The 24,790-nt window shown below is 54.5% G+C and overlaps 1 protein-coding gene across 8 annotated transcripts in view; it reads right to left on the reverse strand.

Moving 5' to 3' along the window:
- Positions 1-575: 575 nt before the first annotated feature.
- The window catches only part of SEPTIN9 (septin 9), a 144,815-nt gene continuing 120,600 nt past the window's right edge, over positions 576-24,790 (reverse strand). For all 8 annotated transcript variants that reach the window (XM_074846940.1, XM_074846942.1, XM_074846939.1 and 5 more), the window contains 9 exons: positions 20,715-20,906; positions 16,860-16,988; positions 16,361-16,442; positions 15,373-15,510; positions 8,716-8,833; positions 6,173-6,268; positions 5,200-5,296; positions 3,621-3,672; positions 576-2,799 (listed from right to left, as the gene is read on the reverse strand). In XM_074846940.1, the coding sequence (XP_074703041.1) occupies positions 2,664-2,799; positions 3,621-3,672; positions 5,200-5,296; positions 6,173-6,268; positions 8,716-8,833; positions 15,373-15,510; positions 16,361-16,442; positions 16,860-16,988; positions 20,715-20,906 (1,040 nt within the window). In that variant the 3' untranslated portion in view covers positions 576-2,663. The remainder of the gene's footprint in view (positions 2,800-3,620; positions 3,673-5,199; positions 5,297-6,172; positions 6,269-8,715; positions 8,834-15,372; positions 15,511-16,360; positions 16,443-16,859; positions 16,989-20,714; positions 20,907-24,790) is intronic.

Genomic DNA, 24,790 nt, shown 5'->3' on the forward strand with positions numbered 1-24,790 from the left:
TAGACAGGTAAGATACAGATTAAAACACCAGACTGGATGGTGTCTTGTCTGCAACACCAGCGAGAAATGTGGTTTTCAGGAAGGCAAGTCCTCACAGTGAAGTCACCTTCCAAGGGCATCCCATGGGCAACACTGCAGTCATGAAAGGTTTTGAAGACCATCTGCCTGCGGAGCTAAAGCCACATTTGTGTGAAAGGCAAGCTGCTGCTTGCCCTTGAACTAGGTGCAACCCACTTCTTAATAAAAATGCCAGCAACTGCAGGGGAAACAGCTTCACCATGAAAGCAGATGAAGGGGACCCACCTCCCTCCCTTGGGATTTGCAAGGACACAGAGGCCACGCTGGCTCGGTCCCCAGGACACTCAGCACCAGCAGCTCCAGCATTTTGTAGAGCACCTGGGGCAGATATCCAAGGCAGGAAGAGTTAAGGGGATTAGGAATAAATAAAACATTCACTCCAAAGTGAACAGAGCACAGTAGCTCAGGAGCTGGACTCTCCCACCACCATAGCCCCGCAGGGTCCATGCAGCAACGATCACACCTGGCTGGGAACAGACATTTCCAAACAAGCCTCCTTCTATTTGCATTTGAAACATTTATTTTGGGAAATACATATTAAACACTATTATTTATACAAAAATGGACTAAATTTGTCATAATGCTTATAACCCCCAAAAGGCCATTTTAATAGATCTGGATGAAGGTTTTTTTTTATTGTATTATTTTTTTTTTTCTTCCAAAAAAATAATCAGGTTACAAAGGAGAAAGCGGCGTGTCTTGCTTGGCCCAGCTTGAGATATCGACTAGAGGAAAAAAAGATTTTAAGATGACATTTGCAGAAGCGCCTCACACAAGAGATTTTCTCCCCTTTCATAGGTTTTTAACACTTGAAATATATATATATATTTTCAGTTAACACACATTTTTTGGTTTTGTTTTTGCTAAAATATAGCAAGTCAGCAAGTAGATAGCTGTTCTTCCCCAACAGCTCCGTTGTGCTGTTGCGGGGGGAACATGAATTAAAGGGGAGAGTGGATTCTCCTTGTGATGCACCCCCGCACACACCCCTTTGGCTATCGGGGCGGGGCACACGTGTGGGGAGCCCCTGCAAACCCTCCACTGAGCAACGTCATCTGGGCATCCCCACCAAGATGACAGCAACCTCCTCCTTCCTCCTGGTCACCTGTGTTGAAGAAGGTGGCTCTGTCCCCCGTGGAGACCATTGGGTGGGCTCTGCAGGCACCTTCCAGTGCTAGAGGATGGGACACGCTGCCATTTTAGTATGTTCCCCCCCTCCCCAAGAGTGATTTGCAGAAAGTTTTATCCCTTAGAGAGGATACGGAGACTGACAGAGCAGACAAGAGAAAGGCAAGCAGAGTCAGGGTGGGGGGGCAGGACTACAGAGCTCTGCTCCAGGACCACCTGCTCCTGTGCCATGGCATGATTTAACCAACCCCCTTGCAGGGTTTTATTTACTGGCGACTCATTGAAAGAGGGGGCACGGAGGGGCAGAGCAGGGAGGGCTGTGGGGTGCAGCACCTACAAATGCTGCCCCAGCCCTCCCCACGGCTGCAGGGCTTGGTCCGCACATGCACAGTCCCCTTGCACAAGAACTAGCAAAACAGAGGAGCGTGTTACATGTACACATGTCACACAGGGGATCCAAAAAATAAAAAATATGATTAAAAAAATACCCAACAGCCTCCTCTGACATAGGGAAAAGCCCCAGAATCACAAGGGTCAGACAGGACAACCCTTCACCTTCCACCATCGCTTTGCAGAGACGTTCCACTCTCAGCCCCCTTTGGACATACTCCGAGCAGAAAAAAACCACCCAACTGAATGAAAAATAAATACACAAGCATTCCCAGGACATCAGCCACATCTACGGTCCAAGGGAGAGGGAAAAGGAGTCTCTACAAAGTGTCGCAGGCCTTCTGCAGGCTGCAAAGACAGACAAGGCAAGCCCTCCCTCCCCTCTCCCACACTATTGCAAGGTAACAGTCTGAAAAGGCACTTCTCCCAAAGCAGGTCGCTCTGCCTGGCCGGGGGTCGGTGACAGGCGAGGTGACACCTAAACACTCCCAGTTTATTGCATGTAGGCAGGGTAGAGGGGTTGGGGGCTGGCAGGTCCCAGAGGGCTGCAGAGGGCTCGGAGGAGGCAGCAGGAGATAAGGATGGCACCGTCTTGCTCTCTTCATACCACCGTACCTTGCTTCCAAAGGCTACATTCACCTGGAGGAACCCTTGCCTTCAATGGACGGAGAAGAGCCTCTGCACCGAGAGGCAGGCAGGGCTCCCAGAGGCACCCTAACCCCGCTGGCCCCACAGCTCTGCTCCCCCAAGCCAGGCTGTCGGGCCAGTGCTGGGGGCCAGAGAGAGCCCAACCTCCTCAGGGGGACGGTCCCCAGCCCAGGGATGCTGGACTGGGGGCTGAGAAGAAAACTCATGCCACAAAGCGGGGGGGAGGGGGGTTGATGAGCGGTCGCCCCGCTCCGCACGACAGAGATGGCATCTGGTTATTTGGTCAGTTAACATTGGCAGGGGGCTTGGGGGGGCGTGGGAAAAGGGACAGTGGCAGAGGATTTATATAAAAATAAAGGGGGAAGAGGGGAGAAATAGCGAGCGTGAGCGAGCAAGGTCCTGGCTACGGAGCGAGACGGTTACATTTCGTTAGCCACCAGCTCTTTGTCGGCCACGCCGTTGGAGAGCGAGCTCTGGCCCTCGTTCAGCCTCTTGACCCTGTAGGCTTCGAAGTGGATGTTGCTGGTAATATCCTTTATGTTCTGCATGTGTGTCCTGCGGGAAAGGGAGACAGGGGCAATCACAGCCTGCTGGGAGCAGGTTCAGCCAGCCCAGCCTCTGCCACCCCAACCCCTCTGCTTTCAAACACCTCCTCCAGCCCACACTTCCCCTCCTGCTTTACTCGTTAACAGTATCTTTAGGGCACAGGAGGACAGCAAAGGCAATTATGGGCAGCCAAGACCAGAAGCCTTCACTGTACCAACACCCTGTGCCTGGGTACACGGAGCCCTGGCTGCATATCACTCATCTGGGCAGACCCCGGTCCTGCAAGTCCCTGGGATCAGGTTTTGTAGCCTCACACAACCATCTGCCAGCAACAGCTCACGTGTGCAGAGTTTATCTTGCAGCCAAATTTAGAAAGAGCCAACGCTCCCTCCAGCATGCCAAGGGGGCTCAGCCTCCCACTCCCCTGCAGCAGGGACACCTCTTTCCAGAGGGACCAGTGATCACCCAGACGCCCCAGTGGAACAACCCTGGGACACAGAAGGGTGATGTCTTGGGACTGTGGGCAGGACCTGGGGCTGATGAGGGGTCACTAAGGCCAAAAGGCTTCCCAGCTGCTTGCAGGTGAGCTGGAGCCACACTGCACACACACTGCCAGCAATCTTGGGAGTCTGTCCTGACCCATCCACTGCTCTTCTCCTCCCTTAACTCAGCAGCGTAGGTGAGAGGGGATGGAGGGATGGATGGGTGGGTGGGTGGGTGGATGGAGCAGAGTGAAGCAGCAGCTGCTTCAAGCTGGGCTGGGCTCTTCCCTTTCTTTGGATGCCACCTGGTGACTGAAGGCTACAGGGACAAGGCACAGCGCTACCGACCTGATGAGGAGGTCCCGCAGGTAGGCGAACTCACAGTGTGTCGTGTTCTCCACTGGTAGGAAGAGAGAGAAACCCATCAGCGCGCACCCATGGCATGAGTGTGGCAACCACTCTGGGTAAGGAGGACCCTTTGGGGCTTCACTAGTGTGTGGAGGGCTGAGATGGGGACCTACCCGCAGGGCCTATAGGGTGCAGGACTCATGAGTCCTCTTTGCTGCTGTAAGGCCAGTGATTTTCCCAGGTACCTGCCTCAGCTCAGCATGACCAAGTGGCTGGTGAGGTGTGACTGAGCATTCCCAGTCGCTTCCCACCATGTTCCACCAAGGGAGGGAGCTCCCAGCAGCATCTCCCACTGTGACCCCTGCTTTGGACCAACGCAAGCTTAAGTGGGCCCCAAACAAGGCAGGGAAAGGGACAGGGTGAGCTTTTCACAGCTCCACAGAAGTGTTTCATCTATAGCTTCACCACGAGCATCCTGCAACATCCCAGGCATACCTGTGCCTGGGCTGCCCAAGCTGCTGCTGTGGAAGGACTCGACCTCTTGCTGACAAAGGCTACTGCTGCCTGACAGGGCTTGGAGCAAGCAAGAGTGTTTGCAAGAGGGGAAAATCAAGGGATGTTGGTCTACCACAGTTAGTCTGATGGCTCGCAGTTTACCCAGCATTTTAATTTAAAGGATTAACTCCGGGGTTTTTTTGATTTTTTCCACTCAAACAGGCTTGAACATAATGCAGAAATGGCAAAACAACAAATAACACTGTTCTACAAAGGCTGCCCGTGGCCACGGCTGGGTCCTGGTGCCTCCCCATGCTGAAGGCAGATGCCACATGAGTGGTTTAACGAGTCCCATTAAACTCAGCGCTTCCAAGGACAGAGCACGAGAGGGCAGCAGAGCTTTAAAATACACTGATTTTCCTGGCATCTTCGTTAAGCCATCCCTCAACACGGGATTCTTATTAAAAAGACTCATAAATGAGAGAAACCTATGAAATGAAGGGGAGGAAGATAAGACAGGTGGCACTGGAGATGTGCCAGTTGGCTGTCAGGGACAGGGAAACGTGTAGATGCACTGGAGCCATGCATTTCACTGAGCCTTTAAACCATGATTTAAAATGGGGACAAAAAAGGAAGATGCTGATGGGATGAAGATGGAAGAAGGAAGAGATCCCACAAGGGCACCAGCCAAATGCATGGTGGAAGGTGCAGAGACCAACAGATGCCAGAGGAAAGGCTCTAATCTGGGCTCCAGACACAGAGATGTCAGCACTGCACTTGTGTGTCCTCAACTCCAGCTATCAGGCATTTCACTGTGCAACCAGCAGAAGCCAGGCCACAAGAAACCCAGAAGTGTCCTCTTCAGCACTCAGCAGCCCCCTGAGCCACACGAAGGCCCAGGAACACGGCACAGGAGCATTGGCCAAGGTGTTTTCAGCCCCCAAACACCAGGGAGGTGATTTTCTTTGGAAGGGCAGGGAAGCACTATTATACACCTCAACCTCTACTGCTGGTTTTGGACCTCATCACCTTCTGTCAGGGCAGGGAGCTGGGCTCAAGAGGTATGGAAACAAAGACAAGGTACCTTCAATGGTGCCCCATTTGGTCTTCCTTCCAAGGATTCTTCTTCCATTAACCTGGTACTCCTGGTCACTGCCCACCACTGCAAACGGTATCATTTCCTGAGGAAATAAAAAAAAAAAAGGTTACATTTTCCTCCTGAAAACCAGTCAGGAAACCAAGCTGGTGAACAAAGTCCTACGTCAAAGCTGTTTTCAGGAGAGAGTTTCAGGGGATGAGCTGGTCTGTCCCTGATGCTCCTGAGCAGCATTGCCTGCCGGGGACCGCAGGCAGCAGCACCTCTTGCACATGTGCCCAGTCCAAAACTAGTCTAAAACCAGCCCCAAACCAGTCTAGCCCAGCACCTCATTGGCAGGCACCAGCGTACAGCCAGGGCAAAGGTATCATGATGCTTCCCTGGGAATCTCCCCCAGCATCTGGCAACCTGTGGCTCAGTCATTTCCTAATCCAAAGTGGTGTCTGTACTTCAAGTCCCTAGAAGACTTTTTTCTTCCTTGAATTTGTCCAATCCATTTTATTGAGCCAAAAAAATTGTTAGCTACTTCCTGTAGCAAGGAATTGACAGCCACGAAAACAGGGCAGCCTACAGACAAATTCCCTGCCGGTGCCAGGAAGGCTGCTGCCCTGGTCAGGGATGGGCAGACACCAGCACTCCCTGTGCCTGGGCCAGGGCAAGGGGACATGGGACCTCCCTGCTCGCTGGTTGCTGAGGGCACCTTTGAGGAATGGAGCTGGGGGAAGGAGCAGTGACACGGACAGCAGAGGACACCTTCCCCAGGCGCCTTCCACACCCTCTTTCTGGCCCTGCTCTGAGCTCTGGCAGGATCCTGCATCCTGCGCAGACCCCATAGACAAGGGGCACAGCAGCTTTGGAAAGAAAATAGAAGCCCTTTGCAAGAGACCCCCCAGGTCATCAGCAGCCCCCAGAGCTGCAGGGCCCACCCAAGCACACCCAACCCACAACCCCACGCACTAACCCTGAATTTCTCATTCACTAGCCGATCTTCAGAGTCTTCATCAAACTCCTTCTGAGGATACACATCGATCCCATTGGCGAGAAGATCAGCCATTATCTAGGAGGGAAGAGCAGAGGAATATGTGAAGGAGACACAGGCAGCGGAGCTGCGCCCCCACTACAGCGGCTGCTCCCAGCTGACCCAAGAGGCTCTTGTGAGCAATGTCCACAGGTCACAGCAATGCCAGCAGCAGCATCTTCCCTCTCCATCCTAAACACTGCCCAGCTGGGGGTGAGAGACCTGTGTTTAACTGCTACACACCTACCAAGCGCTTGCCCTGGAATCTCTGCAAGAACCTGGTGCCAAGACATGGTTCAAGCTGAGAGTAAGATGAAGTCACATGAGCTGGGTGTTGCTTTGGGACTGAAAGAGACAGTAAGACAATACAAGCTGCACCAAGCAATAGGGAACGTAGCTGCCAGGCATGTAATTCAAAGTTAAGAAGTTGCCTTCTGGTGTTTGCTTACACTCCTTGGAAAAGGAGTCACGGCAGCACTTGGTCAGAGGGGACAGGGACACAGAGAGCTTGGAAGTGTGGCCTCTAAGGACACTGCCTCTGTGCAAGGCAAAGAGATTCTGAAATCCAATTCCTGGGTGGAGGCTCAGCTCATGGGGAGCACGGACGATCAGCCTTCTCCAACAAAGCTGCAAACCCAAACCCAGCCTGCACACCTGCTCCCATTGCTTCCTATGGCAACAAACTCCTCCACATCAGCCCTACGCTGCAGGCTGGCAAAGGATCCAGGCCAGAGAAACCCCCCAGCCAGCCTCCTACCCTCTAGCCAAATCCACACACTATTTTTAGGAGAACAACCCATCAAAGCCAACTCCACAAGGCATCAGAGCCCATTCCTCTAACTCAGTGCCGCGCTGGCATCAACCTAGGTAGCCTGCAGCCAGGCTGGTGCTTCGCCATCACCTGCCCAGCCCAATCCAAACCCAAAAACCTACTGCCTCTCTGAACTAGTTACATCCCCCAATGCAGATGAGGCTCTGCTTTTTGGAAGTATGCATGCAGGCATGATGGAGCAAAGGGAAAACATCCCAGCCTGTGCTCACCTGGACTGATTACCTACCCTCTCATCTGCACCAGTGGATCTGGAGCTGTGAATGTAAAGAAGACAAGCCCCTTGCAGAAGGAGCACTGCAAACACGCCACGTGGCTACATGTTTCTCCCTCCATCTGGAAGGATTTTGGGGGTCTGGTTACAATCAGGAATGTAATTAGAAATAGGCCGAGCTCATCCTGCGCCAAGAGGGTGCAGAGCAGGCAATCCAGGTGGTCTCCCTATGGTCTTTCGTTACACAAGGATGGTAACAGCAGCCCAGAGTGCCCAGGTGACATTTTAGGCCACAGATTGACTTTGTAGTCCCGGAGCCAGCCAGCCACCTGCAGACGCAGGGACACATGCACTCACAACCTCTGAACGGAGCCAGCAGTCTGCAAAAGCCACTGCAGAGAGCAGATGTGACTCCGTGGACTCCCACCCCCATCCTCCCGCACCAGCTCCTCGCAGATCTCTGTGCAAACAGGCTGACACGCCCATCAAGCCCAGTCAGGATTATCCTTTGGCTCCACTTCCAGCCGTCCTCTAGCTTGCTGCAGAGGGAACTGCTTGCAGAGTTTGGATTCAGCCCCCAAAACCAGACTGCATATTTCAGTGCCTGATCCTCCTCGTCAAGAACTGGGAAGACCCTGGTGTGGCTCATCCTTTTCTGCACGGAGGCATCGAATAACCCCTGGCTAACGTGCCATCCTCTCCATAACCAGTAGAGGTGGCCCCTAAAACTGCCCTTTTGGCAAGACACTCTTTCTCTTTGCTTCATTCAGACTCACAGACCAACGAGCTTGGTGGCTTGCTGAGGGAATTCTGAGGCCATCATGCCTGCAGCCACATCCATCAGCTACATGAACGGGTTTATAGTCCCTTACCTAACCCCAAAGTGGGGCATCTCCACTTCTCAGCAGCACCAGACGTGCATGCATGGAGGAAAGCCCATGCCTTGCTGTGGATTCAGACAGCCCCTCCTGGGATCCCCACCCCCAGCTCCCGACTAAGGGAATTTCATGCCTTGCTTCCCCCCATAAATCTTGCCCAGCTGAGCTCAGGAAACCCACACTTTTTTTTTTTTTGCCTGGTTCCTGTATCAGCGCATGATGCTGCACAGGAAGAGTTTTCCGGCTTCTATGTGCAGCACCATCTACCTCCCAAACTAACAGAAAGCAGCCTGCATATAACAACAACCAATAACAAAGGAGGCAGGAGAAACAGGCCCCGAGACTTAGAGCTCGAAACTTATCCTGCACTGACAAAGATCCAAGAGAAACACAAGGAACTGCTTGGAGCGTAGGCCTTTCCTCCAGCCACGTGGGATCGCTCAGAGCTGCAGCCGGAGGAATGCGCTGGGCTCCGGGCCAGGCGCTGCCTTCCCAGCCCTGCTGGGGGAGGCAGGGGGAGCCAGGGTGGGGGAAAGGGGCAGGAGGGGATGGGGCAGCCCCTTACCCTTTGTTTGAAGTAGTCCCTCTCCTCCAGCGTTAACGTGTCGGCTTTTGCAATCACGGGAACGATGTTGACCACTTTGCTCAGGCGTTTCATGAACTCGATGTCTAGCGGTCGGAGTCTGAAAAATACAGCAGAAAAAAAAGGTGATTCATGCACTCATAGTGAGGTGGGGGCTGCTGCAACTCCCCCCCCAGCAGAGAGGGGGCTTTCAAAGACTAGACACAGAGGAGAAATTGCTTTCTTTCAGACAGGACAAATAAAGACATTTTCTTAAAAGCACGACAGCACGCGCCCGTCTCAGAGGCGTTTTGCAGACAAACACTTAAAACGTTTCCCTTTCAAAGCACCCTGCTATCGCCCGCAGACCCTTGCAAAGCCTCATGAAGTGGGAAAGAGCTTTTATCTCTGCATGGATGCTCGGGCCACAGAGGACTGCAGGAACTTGCCCAAAGCTACGTGCGTCCTTGGCAAAGCCGGGATGAGAGCACGGGCGATGCTGGCTGTGGGGCCAGCCTGCCTGCGATGTACAGATCAAACTGGGGAGAGACCATGGTGCAGAAACTCCTCCAACCCTGCCCAAGCTGTCACCCACTGTCACCCACCATCCAGGGATAGCACAACATGGAAATGGCCATGGGTGACTATTCCTGCTCCCACTCCCTCCTGCGCTGAGCACCCAGCCCACTGTCGTGCATGAGCCAGGATTGCATCTCACATCCACTGGCTGGGATTAAAAAAGGCTCTGCTAATTCTCCAGGGGTTCACACAGCACAGAAGAGATGCTGCTTGTTCCAGAGGGCAAAAATGTCAGAAAATCTCTACAACAAAAGTCTCAGCAGAGAAAAGCTGCAGAGATTGCATAACCCAAATGATCAGCCCCTCGGGAAATCCCTCCCTGCTAAATGCTCCGGCTGACAGCACGGACACGACCTCGGGTGCCACGCTGCTCCACGCCCAAGGGTGCCTGGCCATGACCCTTCCTCACTCCTCAGTCGTCCCTGAGGGTGTTTTTACTGCTGGAGTTTCCCAAGCCAGCAAGAGGAAAGCCCTCCTTGGGACACCTCCACTCGCTGCAGGTCCCCCTCGGTGGCTCTGGAGGTGCTGGGGACACACGCCCATGCAGGACAGTTGAGCAGATGTTGCCTTGAAATAGCAAACCTAGAGGTCCCAGGGGAGACCAGGGTACGGAAACACCTTTGGGGTGCTCGTGCATTAAGCAGCCTGTTTGAAATGAGCCCTTTCTGAAAGCACACAGAGGCAGGAAGGTCAACGCCAGAGCCCCAGAAGCAAAGGGACACCTCTGCTGCTTGTACACCCGCATGGCCTCTGGTGGTGGCATGTGCAAGCAGGACAAGACCCAACCCATCTTTGGTGAAACGGGGGCAGAGAAAGGTGAAACCACCTTTCAGAGGAGCTGTAGGCTTCAGTGGCAGAGCTGGGGCCAAAAATAAGACCTCCCCAAGGGCACACCAGCCCTCTGCCACAAACCAGAGGCCCATGGCAATAGGGTAGAAACCAGAATAAATGGGACAGTGACTTAAAATGCCCAGGTGCAAGCAAGCACCCAGCAGGAGCCCTGCATGGGGGAACACGGAGCAGAGCAGAGCGCTCAGGGAGAACATGGCCAAGAGAGCACCTACTGCCAACATGCTCAAGCCAAACCCCACCATGGTCTTCTTGGGCCCTATGAAGGGCTGAGAGACCCCTGCGGACCCAGCACAGCTCCTGCAAACCCAGCAAGAGTCACACAAGTGCAAAGGGGAAGGCGCTGATCCTGCTCCTGAGCACTCACTAGGCAGCGTCCTCATCCCACAAGGCCACCCCTGCCCGGCTCCAGCACCAAGGGAGGGACCCACTCAGCTCCGGCTCATCTGAAAACGGCAGCTCAAGGCTCCTCTGGCGCAGCCAACACTGGTGACCCAGCTGAGCCCTTCCCCGGCCAAACCCACTCCCAGGCATCAGGCTGGACTGTGCCAGGTGGACCTTCTGCCACCATGCTAATGGCACACACAGCCCAGAGCATGTTGTTAGCAGGCGGACAAACGAGTTCCTAACACAAACTCAGGAGTCACAGATCACTCTGGGCCCCAGGAAAGAAAGAGTTTGGCTATTTAAAAACAAAAAAAAAAAAAAGAAAAAAACACACGGAAACCCCCATGGACACATCTAAGCAGACTTGCTGCTGGCAAGCATTGTTTGGAGCTCTGTATAATGTATTTCCCAGACCTCCAAGGAAGTAATGCAGTTATGCTCCTTTCCCAGCAGACTTCTTTCCCCTCCTCTCTCTTTGCTATTTTTCAAACCATTTTTCCCCTCTAAAAGCCTCTTCCCTACTGAGACTGTGTTACTGCCTCTTTCATCAGCTTTTCTTTCAGAGTGAAGACCAGGATGCATATGTAGCCGATGCAGATGAATTCACAGTCAGCCAGACATATGAGTTTCAGCTCGACTGACACATAAGAGCCCCATTACGGCACCCTCACCGATACCCAGAGGATGCTGGCAGTGAGCCTGAGGGCAGGAGGCAGAGCCAGAGCCAGCCCACACCCCTGCCCATGGCCACCAGCAGCCATGCAGGCGCAGTGACCGTGTCCCACACTGGTCTGCACCCAAAGCCAGAAGAGCTCAAGGCACCTTTGACACAACCTACTGCTCTGATGGGCTTCTGCAAATGCCTCGTCCATGGAGGTCACCTTCCATGGGCACCTTCCTGGAGAACAGGAAGGGTACCAAGGAACAATTCAGAAGAGCAAACTGTGTTTTTAGGGTATTTTGTACATTTCTAGACATTCTACCAATTCCTGCCGGGTAGCCCCAAAAAACCTGATGTAAAAGAAAGTGATTCTTTTCACTAAGAACAAGACCTGTCGCTAGACATCATGTTCACGTGAAGATACCGAAAGAGAATAAATGGCTTAAGGTGATCACAAATGCAAAGAGCTCGATCTGCACTAATAGCCCGGTACAGACCCAGGCAGACATGGCCAAGGTCACAACAGGGCAAGCCCAGACCTAATTCCTCTTAGACTTCTGCTGCAAGGCACAGCCCAGGACAGCAGGGACTTCTGCTGGTATCTGCAAGGACCAGTTCTGGTGTTTAACCACCACCATCCTGTGACAAGCCACAGGCTCAGCACTGCTGGCTTCCACCAGGTATCTGAACTTGGTTCCCCTGCACAAAACATCGATGCCAGCACCTGGCGAGGATTAGCAGCAAAATCCTTACATCTACAAATATGCAAAACAGCAAGAGAAAGCGAGTTATTTCATTTCAGGTGCACACAACCTACTCCAAGCAGATCACGAAAGAGAAGGTAGAGCTCAAGAAGAAAAAGCATCGGTTTTCTTCCCCAAAAGGTCCCTGATAATTAACTTGCAACTAGACACACACTTTGGGCTTTGTTGGGAGGGGTTGAGGAGCTCTAAGGGGAGTCGATGGGCTGGAGCAGGAGCTGCAGGAAAGGCTCCAGCCTACCCCAGCCAGTGCTGGTTGCTCCCCCATCCCCTCTTGCTATGGGCTGGGGAAAGCAGTGCAGCTTTACGTTATCATGGCTGGGCTCAGGTCATCGTGGCTGGGCACACATTATTTCTGCATTGCCCACAGCCACCATGCACGGACAGGATCTAAGCAGAGGCTCATTTCTGTTGGTTCCCTTGAAATGTCATTACAAGAACCAAAATTCACGGTGAGCTGCGAAGTCATTTCCTTTTCATAGTGCTCCAGATCAAACTAGCAGCAAGAGTTCGAGCTGTGCAAACACCAGCGAGCACCCAGCAGCCGCCCAGCACCACCACCAGGACCGTCAGCCTGCTCGAGGGACCAGGCGGGCACCCGAGAGGGGCAGCTAGCAGGGGAAGTGCCAGTGGGTGGCAGTCCGTCAGCCAACAGCTCTGGTACAGGCAGAAAAGGGGCTGCCGAGGCCGGGGTGGTGGTTCAGAGCCGAGCGGTGTTTCACAGGGGTCAGAGCTGAGATATTTATTGGGTGGCAAAGAGCCGGGCTTGCGTGGCTGCAGCCAAAAGCCCCTGCCAACACGTTACTTAGACTTTGCAAACATGGTTTTACGGGAGTGTTACAAGAAGGACAGGGTGTGTGCAAACTAGATGGGTTGCAGCAAAGCCTGCTCTGAACTCCCTGCAAAGTGAAACAGCAGCGGAAACTTCTCCACTGATTAACCCTTGAGCTGCCCAGATGGGAGAGCCAGACTGAATCAGAGGCAAGCAGTCCTCCACTCCAGCCTCTGAATCTGTGCACCTGGACACCTTTGCTTCCACCCCCCACCCCCCCAGCCGCCATCTCCTTTTTATTTAAGAAAAAAGCAAGCTCTCACCCAGTGACCTGGCAAGCTTAACCCTGGCTGCCTTGCAGTGTCCATGTGCCAGGGAAGGGATGCTGAGTCCTGGGCCGTGCCCAGCCATGTGAGCAGGGAGGGACAGATGGACACGAGTCACCGCTGCTTTGGCTGTCACACGGTGAAGGCAGCAGCTCCCCAGAGGCAACACAAACAAGCCCCGTGCAAGCACTATCTCAGGACGGATGGCACCAAGCATCCCGGGATGGCAAGCGGCGTGGGGAGCACACAGATGGTGCCAGTGGGCATGGTGGGGTTCTCAGCAGCTGGGTGCGGGATGTCCCTAGTGCAGCTCCCTGCGGCACCATGAGCTGTGCTCCCCATCACCGCCCGGAGACGTCAGAGGCACTGCATCAAGGACCTCAATGCCCTTCCCACACCCTTCTGCAAGGGACCACAGACCTCCTGCCTCACCAGGGGCACAAACCTGCACTCGGCCTTGTGCGACAACCCCATGACACGGGCTCCCAAACCCTTGTCCTCCCAAAGGAGCATGATCCTCTGCTACCAGCACTGCTGCAGGAGAGGTGGACACACCATCCATTTGTGTCCATGGAAGCACTGGGGAAAGCCTGTCTGTGGTGATGAGAAATGTAACTTGGGCTTCACAAGGGAGCAGAAAGGAAACCCAACACCCGCTCGAGCTCTCAGAGAATCAAAATTTCCCACCAACTTCTCCCTCCCGATGGGTTTTGTCCCCCTTCACTCATTCCTTGGCTTATCTCCGTCCCGCAGCAGGGGGGACGCGTGAGCCAGAGGCCAGCTCTGACACCAGGGCAGGAAAGTGCAGCCCCCGAGCCACGGCCGGGGAGCGAGTGCTGGTCCCAGCAGGGCTATCAGACTACGGGGAAGGAGGATCAGCACAGGGCTCAGCAACAACGGCCTCCAACCACCGGGCTTGCTCGGATATTGGAAACACATGTTTGTTGGAGAGAAAGAAAAAAAGCAGCTGAATATCCACACAATTGCTGTTAGCCGGCGGGTGAGAGAAACCAGAGCGCATGGCTGGAGAGGCTCCGGCGGGGGACACGTGGACAAGGCTCCACACCACCGCCTGCACGGCCCAGGAAGGGCAGCTGCTGCCACCCAGAACGTGCAGCCTCTGTGCAGGTCAAATATCTGCAGGCTCTAAGCATCGGATGCGCTTTTAAGAGTTAAACACCCACAGTGATGAGAAAAGCTTGAGCGTAGCTAATGCTGCAACACTCCGACCTGCCCAGGCAGGGTCTGCAGATCGGGGCTGAGATAAGCGGGACCAAGATGCTAGACTGGCCTAAAAATGTCATCTCCCTTTGAAATGTTTTCTGCTTTATCATATTAAACCATAAACATTTCATTGGCCCCTCTGCTCCCAATCGACAGCCAGTTACAAAAGAGCAGCATAACTGGCCCATGCAGTCATTTTATTCCAGTGAAGGATGCATTTTTGGTCTACCCACTGACAGAAGCAAAACAAAGTCTTTTCTACTGGAATAAATTTCTACATGGGGAAGAGGAAAAGGCTGACATTAATACAGTGCTGGCGGCTTAAGTTTACTTTTGAAAACAGACCCAAAAACCTCCCCGCACAGACAGAGCCAGAAGTGGAAGGAATTGACACAAATCAAAAGGAAACTTAAGTCTCGTTTTATGTTGTGATACTTTAAGTCACATTTTTCAAGACACTTTAAGCGCCCCAGATTTTCAGTGCAGGCTACGTGCCTAGGAAAGAAAAAAAAAAAAAAAAGAAAAAAAGTGGAGTGAGATCTGGGCTTTTGATACTGTCGCTTGAGAAGTGCCAGAGCCAGGAGAGCTCTGTGCTGAATAAACTGCATCCCACTTGCAGACTAGTCAAACAACCTACGAAATACCCTTAAAGGGTGAGGGTGTTCACTCCCTCAGTAGCATGAGGAAAACCAGCTTCTCCCCTTACAAAGGCAGGAGCACAGCAGAAAAAATTAATGTTCTGTTCACAAAGGCAGCCTCTCCATCCAATCTGAGAGCTCACCGACTGGTGTCTATCCTTGGTCGAGCAAGCAAGGTGACCAAAGCAAAGCAAGCAGCTAACCAGAGCTCAGGGAGGCTTTGATGGCCCCTTGGAGAAGAAACACCACGTTTCTCTGAGGTACAGCAGCTCTGCTGTGTTATTGCGAGGGCTCCAGATGCTACAGCCCTAGGAAGGACAGCTTCACACTGTCCTCAAGCTCCTCAAGTCCCCAGGAAACACGAGGGGGGATCCCAAACATGACCCTGACGGCGGAGCTGCCCGAGACCGAACGCAGGAGAGGGAAGCCCCGAGGGTCTGAGCAAGGACAGCAGGGTACGTACGAGTGGCCAGTAGCTGGGATGAAGTATATACAGCAGTGCACCCGCGTGTCAGGGATCCGCTTCTTCCGGTTAATGTTGATTTCCTCCTGCAGGTACTTCTCGTACTGGTCGTTGATGAACTTCATGATGGGCTGCCAGCTGCAGAGAGAGAGGAACATGGACGATGGGTTTGTGTGAGGGATCTGGACCACCCTGAACCTCCCACCTGGCCTGACTGTGTGAAGCAGAGCCTGCTGAGCTAGGGATGCTCAGCATCTTACAGAATGCCATAGAACAAACAAACAAACCAAAACACACTCACACAGAGAACATTTTAGTTCCTGTCAGCTCCCATTCACACAGCAACTGTGGGTGGCAGGGAAATCACAAACCTCACATGTTCACTGCTTGGTAAGTCCACGCACCGCAGCAGGAGGGGATTTACTGGCTGGGTGCCTAAGAAGTCCTCCCTTCTCTCCTCTTGGACCTGGCTGCTGAGCAGGGCAGGGTGGGGAGCGTCCCTTGGCTCCTTGCACAGTGTCACAGGACAGGAGCAAGAGCAGCATCAAACCCCACAAGCCCAGCCCAGGTTGTGGTGAGGAGAAGGCACCTGCCATCAGCCAGCCACGCCAGCCCTGCCCGGCCCAGGGGGGCCATCCTGCACAGCCAGCCACTGTCCCAGGGACTCCTGGCAGAGTTCAGCCTCCAGAGCCACATGAGCGAGGTCCAGGGACAGGCCACGCCGGCACACAGCTGCTCCCAGCCGCAAACAAAGGTTGTCTCATGCCCGGAACAGCAGGATGTTTGTGGGCTCTCACAAGGTCCAGGATCAGCCCTGGGGAGCATGGCACTGCACTGCCACCCACAACAACCCTCTCCCCTGCTCCCCACAGAGCAAGGGTGGCACAGGACCAGGCTACAGCCCTTGGCACCAGCTCCAGGTCAGGATGCCCCAGGGCTTGGCCGCCTTCCCTCTGCACCGGTCCCCACATCAGTGCAGCCAGCTCACCAGTTCTCATTGTTGATGTGGTCTCCAAAGCCCGGGGTGTCGATGACTGTCAGCTTCATGCGAACTCCCTTCTCTTCAATCTCTGAAACGGAGAGGAAAGCAGGTGCATGAGGCAAGCATCGATGCGCATTCTGGCCAAGTGCACCCTCCAAGAATCAGCTGGAGGGCTGGAACTTGCTCCCAGGGGAGAAACACACCTTCACAGCTTCTAACAGGCACAAATCAGCCCTCCAAAGGGATGCAGCACCACATTTGCCCTGAAATGCCACACCCACGGTCACCTCACTAGTTGCCTTCCATCACAATTAAGTCAGTGCTGGTGGATAAATTAAAAATACATGTTTTCTCAGCCCTGCAAGTGTCTCTGGATGGCAAAAGCCCCTTCGGAGAGATGGCCATGGAGGTTTAGTGGTGGTCCACAACCCCCATGAGCTCCCAGAGACACAAGGCAGAGCAGGACCAAACGCCAAAGCACCAGGTGGGATCTGCAGAGCCTCACCATGAGTGATGGATTTGATTTCAATGGTCTTGGGGATCCGCTCTTCAGAAGTCGGCTGTACAGATTTCCGGCTGATTTTGGATTTGAAGAGGGTGTTGATTAACGTGGATTTCCCCAAACCGCTCTGACCTGGAAAAGAGCAGGATAAACCACAGTCAGCACTCACTCATTTCCGGGCTATTTTTTCAGGGGCCAGGGGATGGGGATGCTGACAGACTCAGCCTGCACTAGATCTGCAGGAGGGAGGTAAGAGGGGCATCTGCTTCCCTGAAGCCTCCCCAGCTCAAGGTGCTCGAGTCCATCTCGGGCAGGAGGATGCTGAGGGCAGCAAGCACCTTCCCTGGCTCCAAAGCAGCCAGCTTGCTGGGAGTGAGCAGCTCAAGAGCTGGTTCCTTGAATCCAGCTGAAATCACAGCAACCCCAAGGGCAGGCAGACGCTGCTGGGGATGTTTTAAGGGCTGTGCTGACATTCAGCAGCCCTGAAGAAGGGCACAGGGACCACGGAACCCCAGGAAGGAGCATCCCAACACATCTGTGCCTTTACCCCTGTGCAGCCTCCCCTGTCCAGCTCCACAGGAAAGGCTTAGGAGCAGCTTGGCAAGCCCTTAGCTGGACAGGATTAACAGCAGCAACAGTCTCCCAAACCTCAGCCCTGAAGCATCCGCTGCTGCTTCCCTGCTGGACTTGCTTTTGCAATCGCACTGGCTGGCTGCACAGACCCTTTTAAGCAGGTCCCAGGAAGCACATCAGATTCCACAACTTCAGAAAAAAACAGCTTTTAGAGAGAAGCATTTTCATGCTTTATATCCCAGAGCTGAGGCCGATCTGTGTGGAAAGGACACCAGCAGCTCTCAACTCTCCAAACCAGTTGTCTCATGAGCTCGAAGAACAATTTTGCCAGAGCAAACAAAACAGAGCAACTCCTCAAAACCCAGGGAGCAAACGCTTGGCTTCAGAGCAGATGTTCTGTGCCCCCTGCAGTCACTGCAGAGCTTCTGCACACGCCATGGGGGCCCCTTCAGCCCCGTTCTGCCGAGCCACGTTGCAGGCAACTACTGTGGCACCGCCGCCAGCATGTCCCTCGCATCACAGAGTATCTCTAAGCACAGAGGCAGCAAGGGTGTCACCTACGACCTCCGGTCCCTGACCCATCCAGGCTGCCAAAGGCACCCAACACTAAAGCAATGGTGTGGTCAACCAGCCCATCAGCACTGGGCATCACCTCCTGGCCAGCCCGCTCCCTGATCAAACAGCAACTTAGAGTGGAGTTTGCAACTGATGGCACGCTGCAACCCAGCACAGGAAAACTCTGTTTGCCAGCCACTATCACAGCTGGGTTGTAGAAGGAACACGTGAACCAGGCTGGGGTCAGGTGCTCCTGGTCCTCTGCTGCCTGAAAACACGTGGGGCCAAGCGCAAACAGGTCTGGAGCTGTGAATGCAGAGCCAAAGCACAGCTCTCGTTGCACTGCCCACTAAACGGAGCACGTGGGGAGAGGGGGAAAGCGGGGTGACACAACACTAGAGCTCCTGGCAGTCGGTCTCTGCATTCGTGCCTGGCCAAGCTGTCGGAGCTGCACTGCCTGGACAGGGACCAGAGCCGAGAGCCGCCGGCAGCCACGGATGCGACATCCCTCTCTGAACCGTGGCCGTGGGCTGACCTCGCCGAGCGACGGATGCGGCTGCACCCCGGGGACCCGACGGCCCCGGCACGGGCGGCCAAGCGAGGGCAGACCCGCTCCCAACTCCCCTGTTTGCAGCCCAATGTGTTTTCCTGAGCTGAAATCAGGTGAGGAAAGCACAGCTGAGCCTCACTGTGCCCAGCCAGCTCTCCTCTCCTTCCAGCTGCTTTGCACCAAAAACTGAACACAAAAGATGTGCTTGGGGTTTTGGTTTTTTAAGCTTAACACCTTTTTTCTCATCTCCACAGCCTTAAGAGGACACGGGGCTAAGCCGACCTCAGCCTGAAGCCCCCTTCAGTTAGGCTGGAGAAACCTTCTTGAACAGGGACCGTGGTACACAGGGCAGAGGATTTTCAAGAAGGCCCATCGCAAGGACACGGTGCGGGCAGTGACCCCCCGCCAGCAGCGGTGCTCAGTTCCCACCTCCCACGCAGGAGAAGTCGTCTTCCCCCTCCCTCCCCTCATCTCCCGCCTGCAAACCAGGGATTGTAATGATTTCAATGTAAGGACTCACAGCTTAGACTGGACAGGAATAAAGGAGCTAAACTAATCCCTAGAAGCCCACCATCCCCTACAGAAACGCAGCAGGACGAGGGCTGGCTGCTGCCTCCCAGCCTCCGCAGAGCACCCCCTCCCTGAGGGCACCCCACGAGGTGCTGCTCCTCCCGCATCCCTCCCGTCTTCTGGGAGGGCCAGTGCTCGACTTGTTTATGCTGCCACGAATTCCCCAGCCGGTAAACAGTCAGCCCAGAGCCTGCCAAGCAAAGAACAATGTTTTCCAGCCGCGCTGCAGCACAGGCTTTCATACCACACACAGCGCTGCCAAGGCAAAGCCGGGCCCTTTCCTGAACATCCCTCCACATCTGCAAAGCAGAAAGCCGAGGCGCTGCTGCGGCACAGCCTGCTTGTGGAGGGATGGGTGCCTCTTCTGGCAGAGAAATGGGGGCTCAGCTCATGCAATCTCACTTGCGGATTCTCAGGATCAGTGCTGAGATCCCTCTGCCCTGGGAGTGCTGCTCCACTGGCAGCAAGGAGCAGGGTTTGTTAAAAAACTTTGCAAGAGCTGATTCTGCAGTGACTGGGTTTGCAGCAATCGCCGAGCCTGGGGAGCCCTTCCCATAGATCAATTTGTGTATGAAAATATCAAAATGAGAAAGGCAGAGTTTGCTGGGGAGCTACAGCACACTTGTATCTTTTACAGAATTATCAAACTCTGGATCAGGCCCTCCCGTAACTCCAGGAAGCCCCCTTTTCCCTTTCCCCCCTCACCCAGTGTCCCGCAGTGCCCACCCAGCTCTCTGGCTATTCAGCATTTTGCTGGTGAGTGAGTGGTGCAATCCCTGGCACTGGGAGCCCAGAGGCTGCAGCCGGAGCAGCAGCGATGCAGCCAGTGGCCTCTAGCTGAAATAAAGCTCCTTCGTCCCATGCACCGTGTAACCTCAGAAAGCCAATGAGTTGCAGTTGGCAGAATTCGGACACACAACCTTCCAGCATGCAGACACCCTCCGGGACACTCTCATTCCCCGCTGTGCCACACTGCAGGTCCTCAAAGGGGCCACCAGTAGCAGAAGCTGTTCAAGCCAAATGACCCAGCTATGCAAACCCCTCTTGCTGCTCTTTATTCCCAACAGTAAATCACACGCAGCATTCCTTCCCTGGTACTTGTAGCGTAGTTGCCTGAGCTGAACAGAACAATACAAGAAAACTCATAGGCAGGAATTTTACCCAAACTGCTGGAAATACTAGCAAAGATTAGGCCTCTGCTATACCAGCAGCAGTGCAACCCCTTGAGCCTTAACGTGCTCTCAGACTGCTCAAACCAGTGCAAGGCTCCCAGGAGAGCAGGCAAGGGAGCTCTCTGCAAGGCTTCGGTGAGTCCCAACACCCCTTGAGGTGTTCCCCTCCGGGCCGTGCCTGTGGCATTACCCAATGCACCCCGAGACACAGGAAGATGTGCAGGACCATGGGTCACGTCGCATCCACAGCTTTAACGACAGCTGAATCCAAGCCAGCTCCTCGGGAGCAGGGTTTGCTGACTCCTAAGGCAGAGACCCCAACGCTGAGCCCACGCTGCCGCTCCCAAGGAGACTCCAGAGAGGACAAACATCGTCCCAGAAGAACAAAAACAATTTGCTGAGCACGTTGCGGGCAGCTGGCGCGGGGGGAAAACTCACCCACGACCATGATGTTGAACTCGAACCCCTGCTTCATGGCTTTCCGTCTCATCTGCTCCAAGATGGCGTCTATCCCCACATAGCCGAAGTCCGCAGCCGGTTTCTCCGGCCGCGTCGGCATCGCCTGCTTGGGGCCGGCGTCCCGCGGAGCGTCCGTCATGACGGGTGCGTGGCTGGGAACTGCCTCTGGACCTGCGGAGGCAAAGAGAGGCTGGTCAGGGGTGGCAGGCAGTGCCCAGCACACCGGGATGCTGCTCCTGGCAGGGAAAGGAGCTGCCTGTTGCATGAGAAGCAGGAATAAAGCACGTGCGGGGACTCAGGGCACCAGGCGGCTAAGAGGGAGAAGGCACGTGGGATCTTCCTTCACCTGTAATTACATTAAATTTGGGATTCCCCTTCTTAACTGACGGATTCGCCTTGATCCCTGCCCACATCACCAAGCTTGCCTTAGCAAAAGGATGCTGCTACGGGGACAGCAGGCACACCGGGTTCCATGATCTGCCGCTGTGGAGCAGGACCCAGCACTGAGAAAGTCCTTGGCACAAGCCTGGGAGTTTATTTAGTGAGTGATGGAGGCTTTTAGCAACACAGCCCTGTGCCCAGATGCTGCCATTAAAGGCTTGCAGACCTACATTGCCTGCCCGCTCCTCCGTACCACTGTAATTACAGCACTATGCTGATTGCTGGTGCGAATGCCTCGCGACCACGTTTCGGAGAACTGGATTGGCTTTGCAGACACAGAGGAGTCCTCAGCATCTACTGACACGTGCCCTCCTTGAGCTCCAGCTGACGCAGCACAGAAGCTGCTGGCCCCAGCCTGCAGAAAATCCCAAACCAAACTCATCTGCATCAAAACAGGTCACACCAGACAACACCCATGCAGCCATGAAGCTTTCATGATCCTGCTCTAATTCTGCCGATATCCACCTGAAGAACCCAAACCCTTCAGCTTCCCGCAGACAGGGTGCTTGTCTCCCCTGCAAGAGGGCTCCAGGTTAGCAAAGCGTTTCAGGAGAAGCAAACATAAACCTACTTCCTCATTTAACACCTTTGTAACAAAAATCGGGGAACCACCCACTCCCCTGGGCACCAGGCAGGAGCATCTGCCGCTGGGAAGGACAAAGTGTCCCTGAGGCGTTAGGGGCGATGCAGTGCATCCCATCCAGCCCCAGCTGCTCCCTGTCACCCGCAGGGATATCGCAAACATCCTGAAGGCAGAGCATGCACTAGGTCCTTGCAAGCTCCTGGAGCTGTCAGCCGCGCAGGGCAAGCTCCTCTAACAGACACGGAGCTGGAGGTTTTAGGAAAACACACTTCTGAGAGCCCTTCGCACCCCAGGCTGCTGCTGATTGATGCCTCAGTCCCTGCAACCACCAGCCTAAGCAAGCATTTTATTTTTGTTAAGCTTTTCACAACACCTATTTATTATTTATTATTATTAATAAAAATATTATTATTTGCAAAGGACTTCTTGCAAAGTCCTCATCCTCATTCCTTCAAACAGAAATATGGCTCTCAGCCCATCTCCTCACCCCACTGTTATTTCTGGCCTTTGATGAGGTGCTGCCTGGTTTTCTCCCCCTCCCTCTGAATGGATTAGTCTGTAGGAACGTGCCTGGCCCAAAGGGGCTCCTCCAAACACAAGCCCACCATCCCTTCTCCTCCGGTGAGGGGCAGGAGCCGCGGGAGCAGCGTCAGACCCGACCTGCCGGGGCTCTGCAAGGCAGAAGCACTCATCTCCTGGGAGCACAGCACGCTTCCACGCGCTTAAATACAGGCCAAGCAGAAAAAATATATAAAAATAATAAAAAGCAAACCCAGAACTGATCCCAAAGACTGTCTGGTCACTTTGAACAATTTTTTTCCAACCCTCAACCCTAGGCTGTGCTGACCAGCGTTACTCACAGGGCTGCTAGAGCGCAAACACGCTGTAGCTGACACACGGCAGCAGCACGCTGCTCCCAGGGCACGCACGGATTCAGGCTCTTGCACGGCCGGCAACGCGCTGCCACGCCGCCCCCTGCACAGCCCCGTGGCCTGGAGTGCCCGAGGTCTCACCGCAGATCCCAAATCAGCCCCGTTCCAAAATGGCAAGGCTGAAAGCGGAAAAAATCCCTACATACCACTAGGAAAAAAAAAAATACTATATCACGTGGAAAATATGCTGCCACCGGCAGCAGTGCTGGGTTATGCAACGGTTTTAACTCCTGCAGGCACTGCCGGCACACATGGGAGCGAGCCTGAAGCGTGCTGGCCCTGTGGGACGGGATGGCAGCCTAGGAAATTGGTGCAGATAAGGCCCAACAGCGTGCCTGGTGAAAGTAAGAAATTAAACAAATGGAGCAGAAAGCCACCCTCCGCTGGCGATAAAGGCCAGGAGCATCTCCAGCACATCCTGGCTGCTGCTCGTCTATCAAGCTCTGCTGACGAGCAGCCGGCAGAAGGGGCTGACCCCCTCCCTGGGCAGGGGGACGTGCAGGCAAACCTGTCCCCAGCACAGGGAGCAGACGCTACGTGCTGCCTCGCCACGTTGCCTTCAGCACGAGAAGGAGGGCTCGGGACGCCCCAGTCCCCAGCAAGACAAAAGCCACAGGAAGCAGGGGGCGATGGCAGGCGGCGGGTTTGTCACCGCGGTCCCACAGGCGTGCTGCCACCCGGGATGCGCTCCAGCAGCACAGCCGGCAGCGCGGCCCACGCGGCTTCGGCTCGCCTGTGGGGAAAAGGTGATCTAAAGGACGTTTTCTTCTACCACCTGGCTAGTGTTTGGGAAAAAATAAAATAAAAATGGATATATTACAACTAGGAGTATCTTCAAGACAGCAGGGATGCAAAGACACAAATGCTTCAGCGGCACCAGCAGACTCCCAAGGGAAACGCTGCAACCCAGACCTTCACTTTTTTTTTTTAGCTTCCCAGCGTTGCGCTAGTCTTTTCTTAGCAAGGACTCATGCATGCCTCTTGGCTCCAAGGGGCAGAGGCAGGATGCGGCCAAGCCACAGGACCACTCCGCGGCGCAGGCACATGGGGATGCTGTGCTGGGTGGCAGGGAGTACTCCCTGCAGATACTTGCTAAAACAGAAAGATCCTAGAAATAAATTGGAGCAGAAGCGGTGGCTGCCCGGGACAAGCCACAGGCAGATCCTGTACTTGTCTGACCCGTTGTGCTCTCTGTGGGGACAGCACCAAACCTGCAGCACTCTTGGTGCCAGCATCGCCGAGCTGGCCCTTCCAGAATGCTCCAAGGAGGGATGGATTAATAAACACCCAATACTGTCAGAAATTTCCGATTGCCACCGAGTCCCTGGCAAGAGCAGGATCAAACCTCACGCACCATTGCTTCACCAGTGCCACCGTAAGACAGCTGCTTGTCCCTCCTGCAGGGAGGGAGGGTGGGGAAGCGCGCAGGCTGCTCGCTGTGCTGATGGGGGCAGAGAGCCCGGAGCCTGCAGCTCCCCCTGGCTCGTGTGTTCCTGGATAAACATGAAGCACGCGGGAACACATGCTCACACCGTATTTAGACCCCCTCTGCCAGGAAAACCCTCTCCACGTGGGCACGGGAGATGTTGAGACCTTCAGGGCAGCACTGCACCAAATGGGAACAGACCCACAGCTCCAGCCCGGGCACCAGGCTGACTCAGGACAGCTGCTCCAGAGTTGATTTTGCCAAAGACTCTGGGCTGTTGCGCTGTAATTGATGCACGTTAGACACAAGCCAAACCCAACATCTGTGAAGCAGCAGATGAAAGGCACCCCGCAGAGAGGGGAGCCCCTGGGAGCCCCCCAGGGAGCCCCCCGCTCCTCCAGCCAGCTGGACGCCGTGCGCGGGCGGCCGTGGGATGGGCTTTGAGAAACGCTGCTGGCGAGGGGCTGCGAGCAAACCCAGGGCTTAGAAATGCTGCACCGATGCCACGCGGCTGCAACAACTTGGGTCGGCTGCGGACAGGGGACACAAACACAGGCCATGGGCTCACCCAAAACCTTGAACCCCGGGGCTGGCAATCCTCATCGAGGATTTGGGAAAGGGATCTGTAGGAGGCTGGTGTTTCCACTGCAGATACACAAAGGTTAAATAACCC

The sequence above is a fragment of the Strix aluco genome, chromosome 21 (assembly GCF_031877795.1).
Source record: "Strix aluco isolate bStrAlu1 chromosome 21, bStrAlu1.hap1, whole genome shotgun sequence".
NCBI lineage: Eukaryota > Metazoa > Chordata > Aves > Strigiformes > Strigidae > Strix > Strix aluco.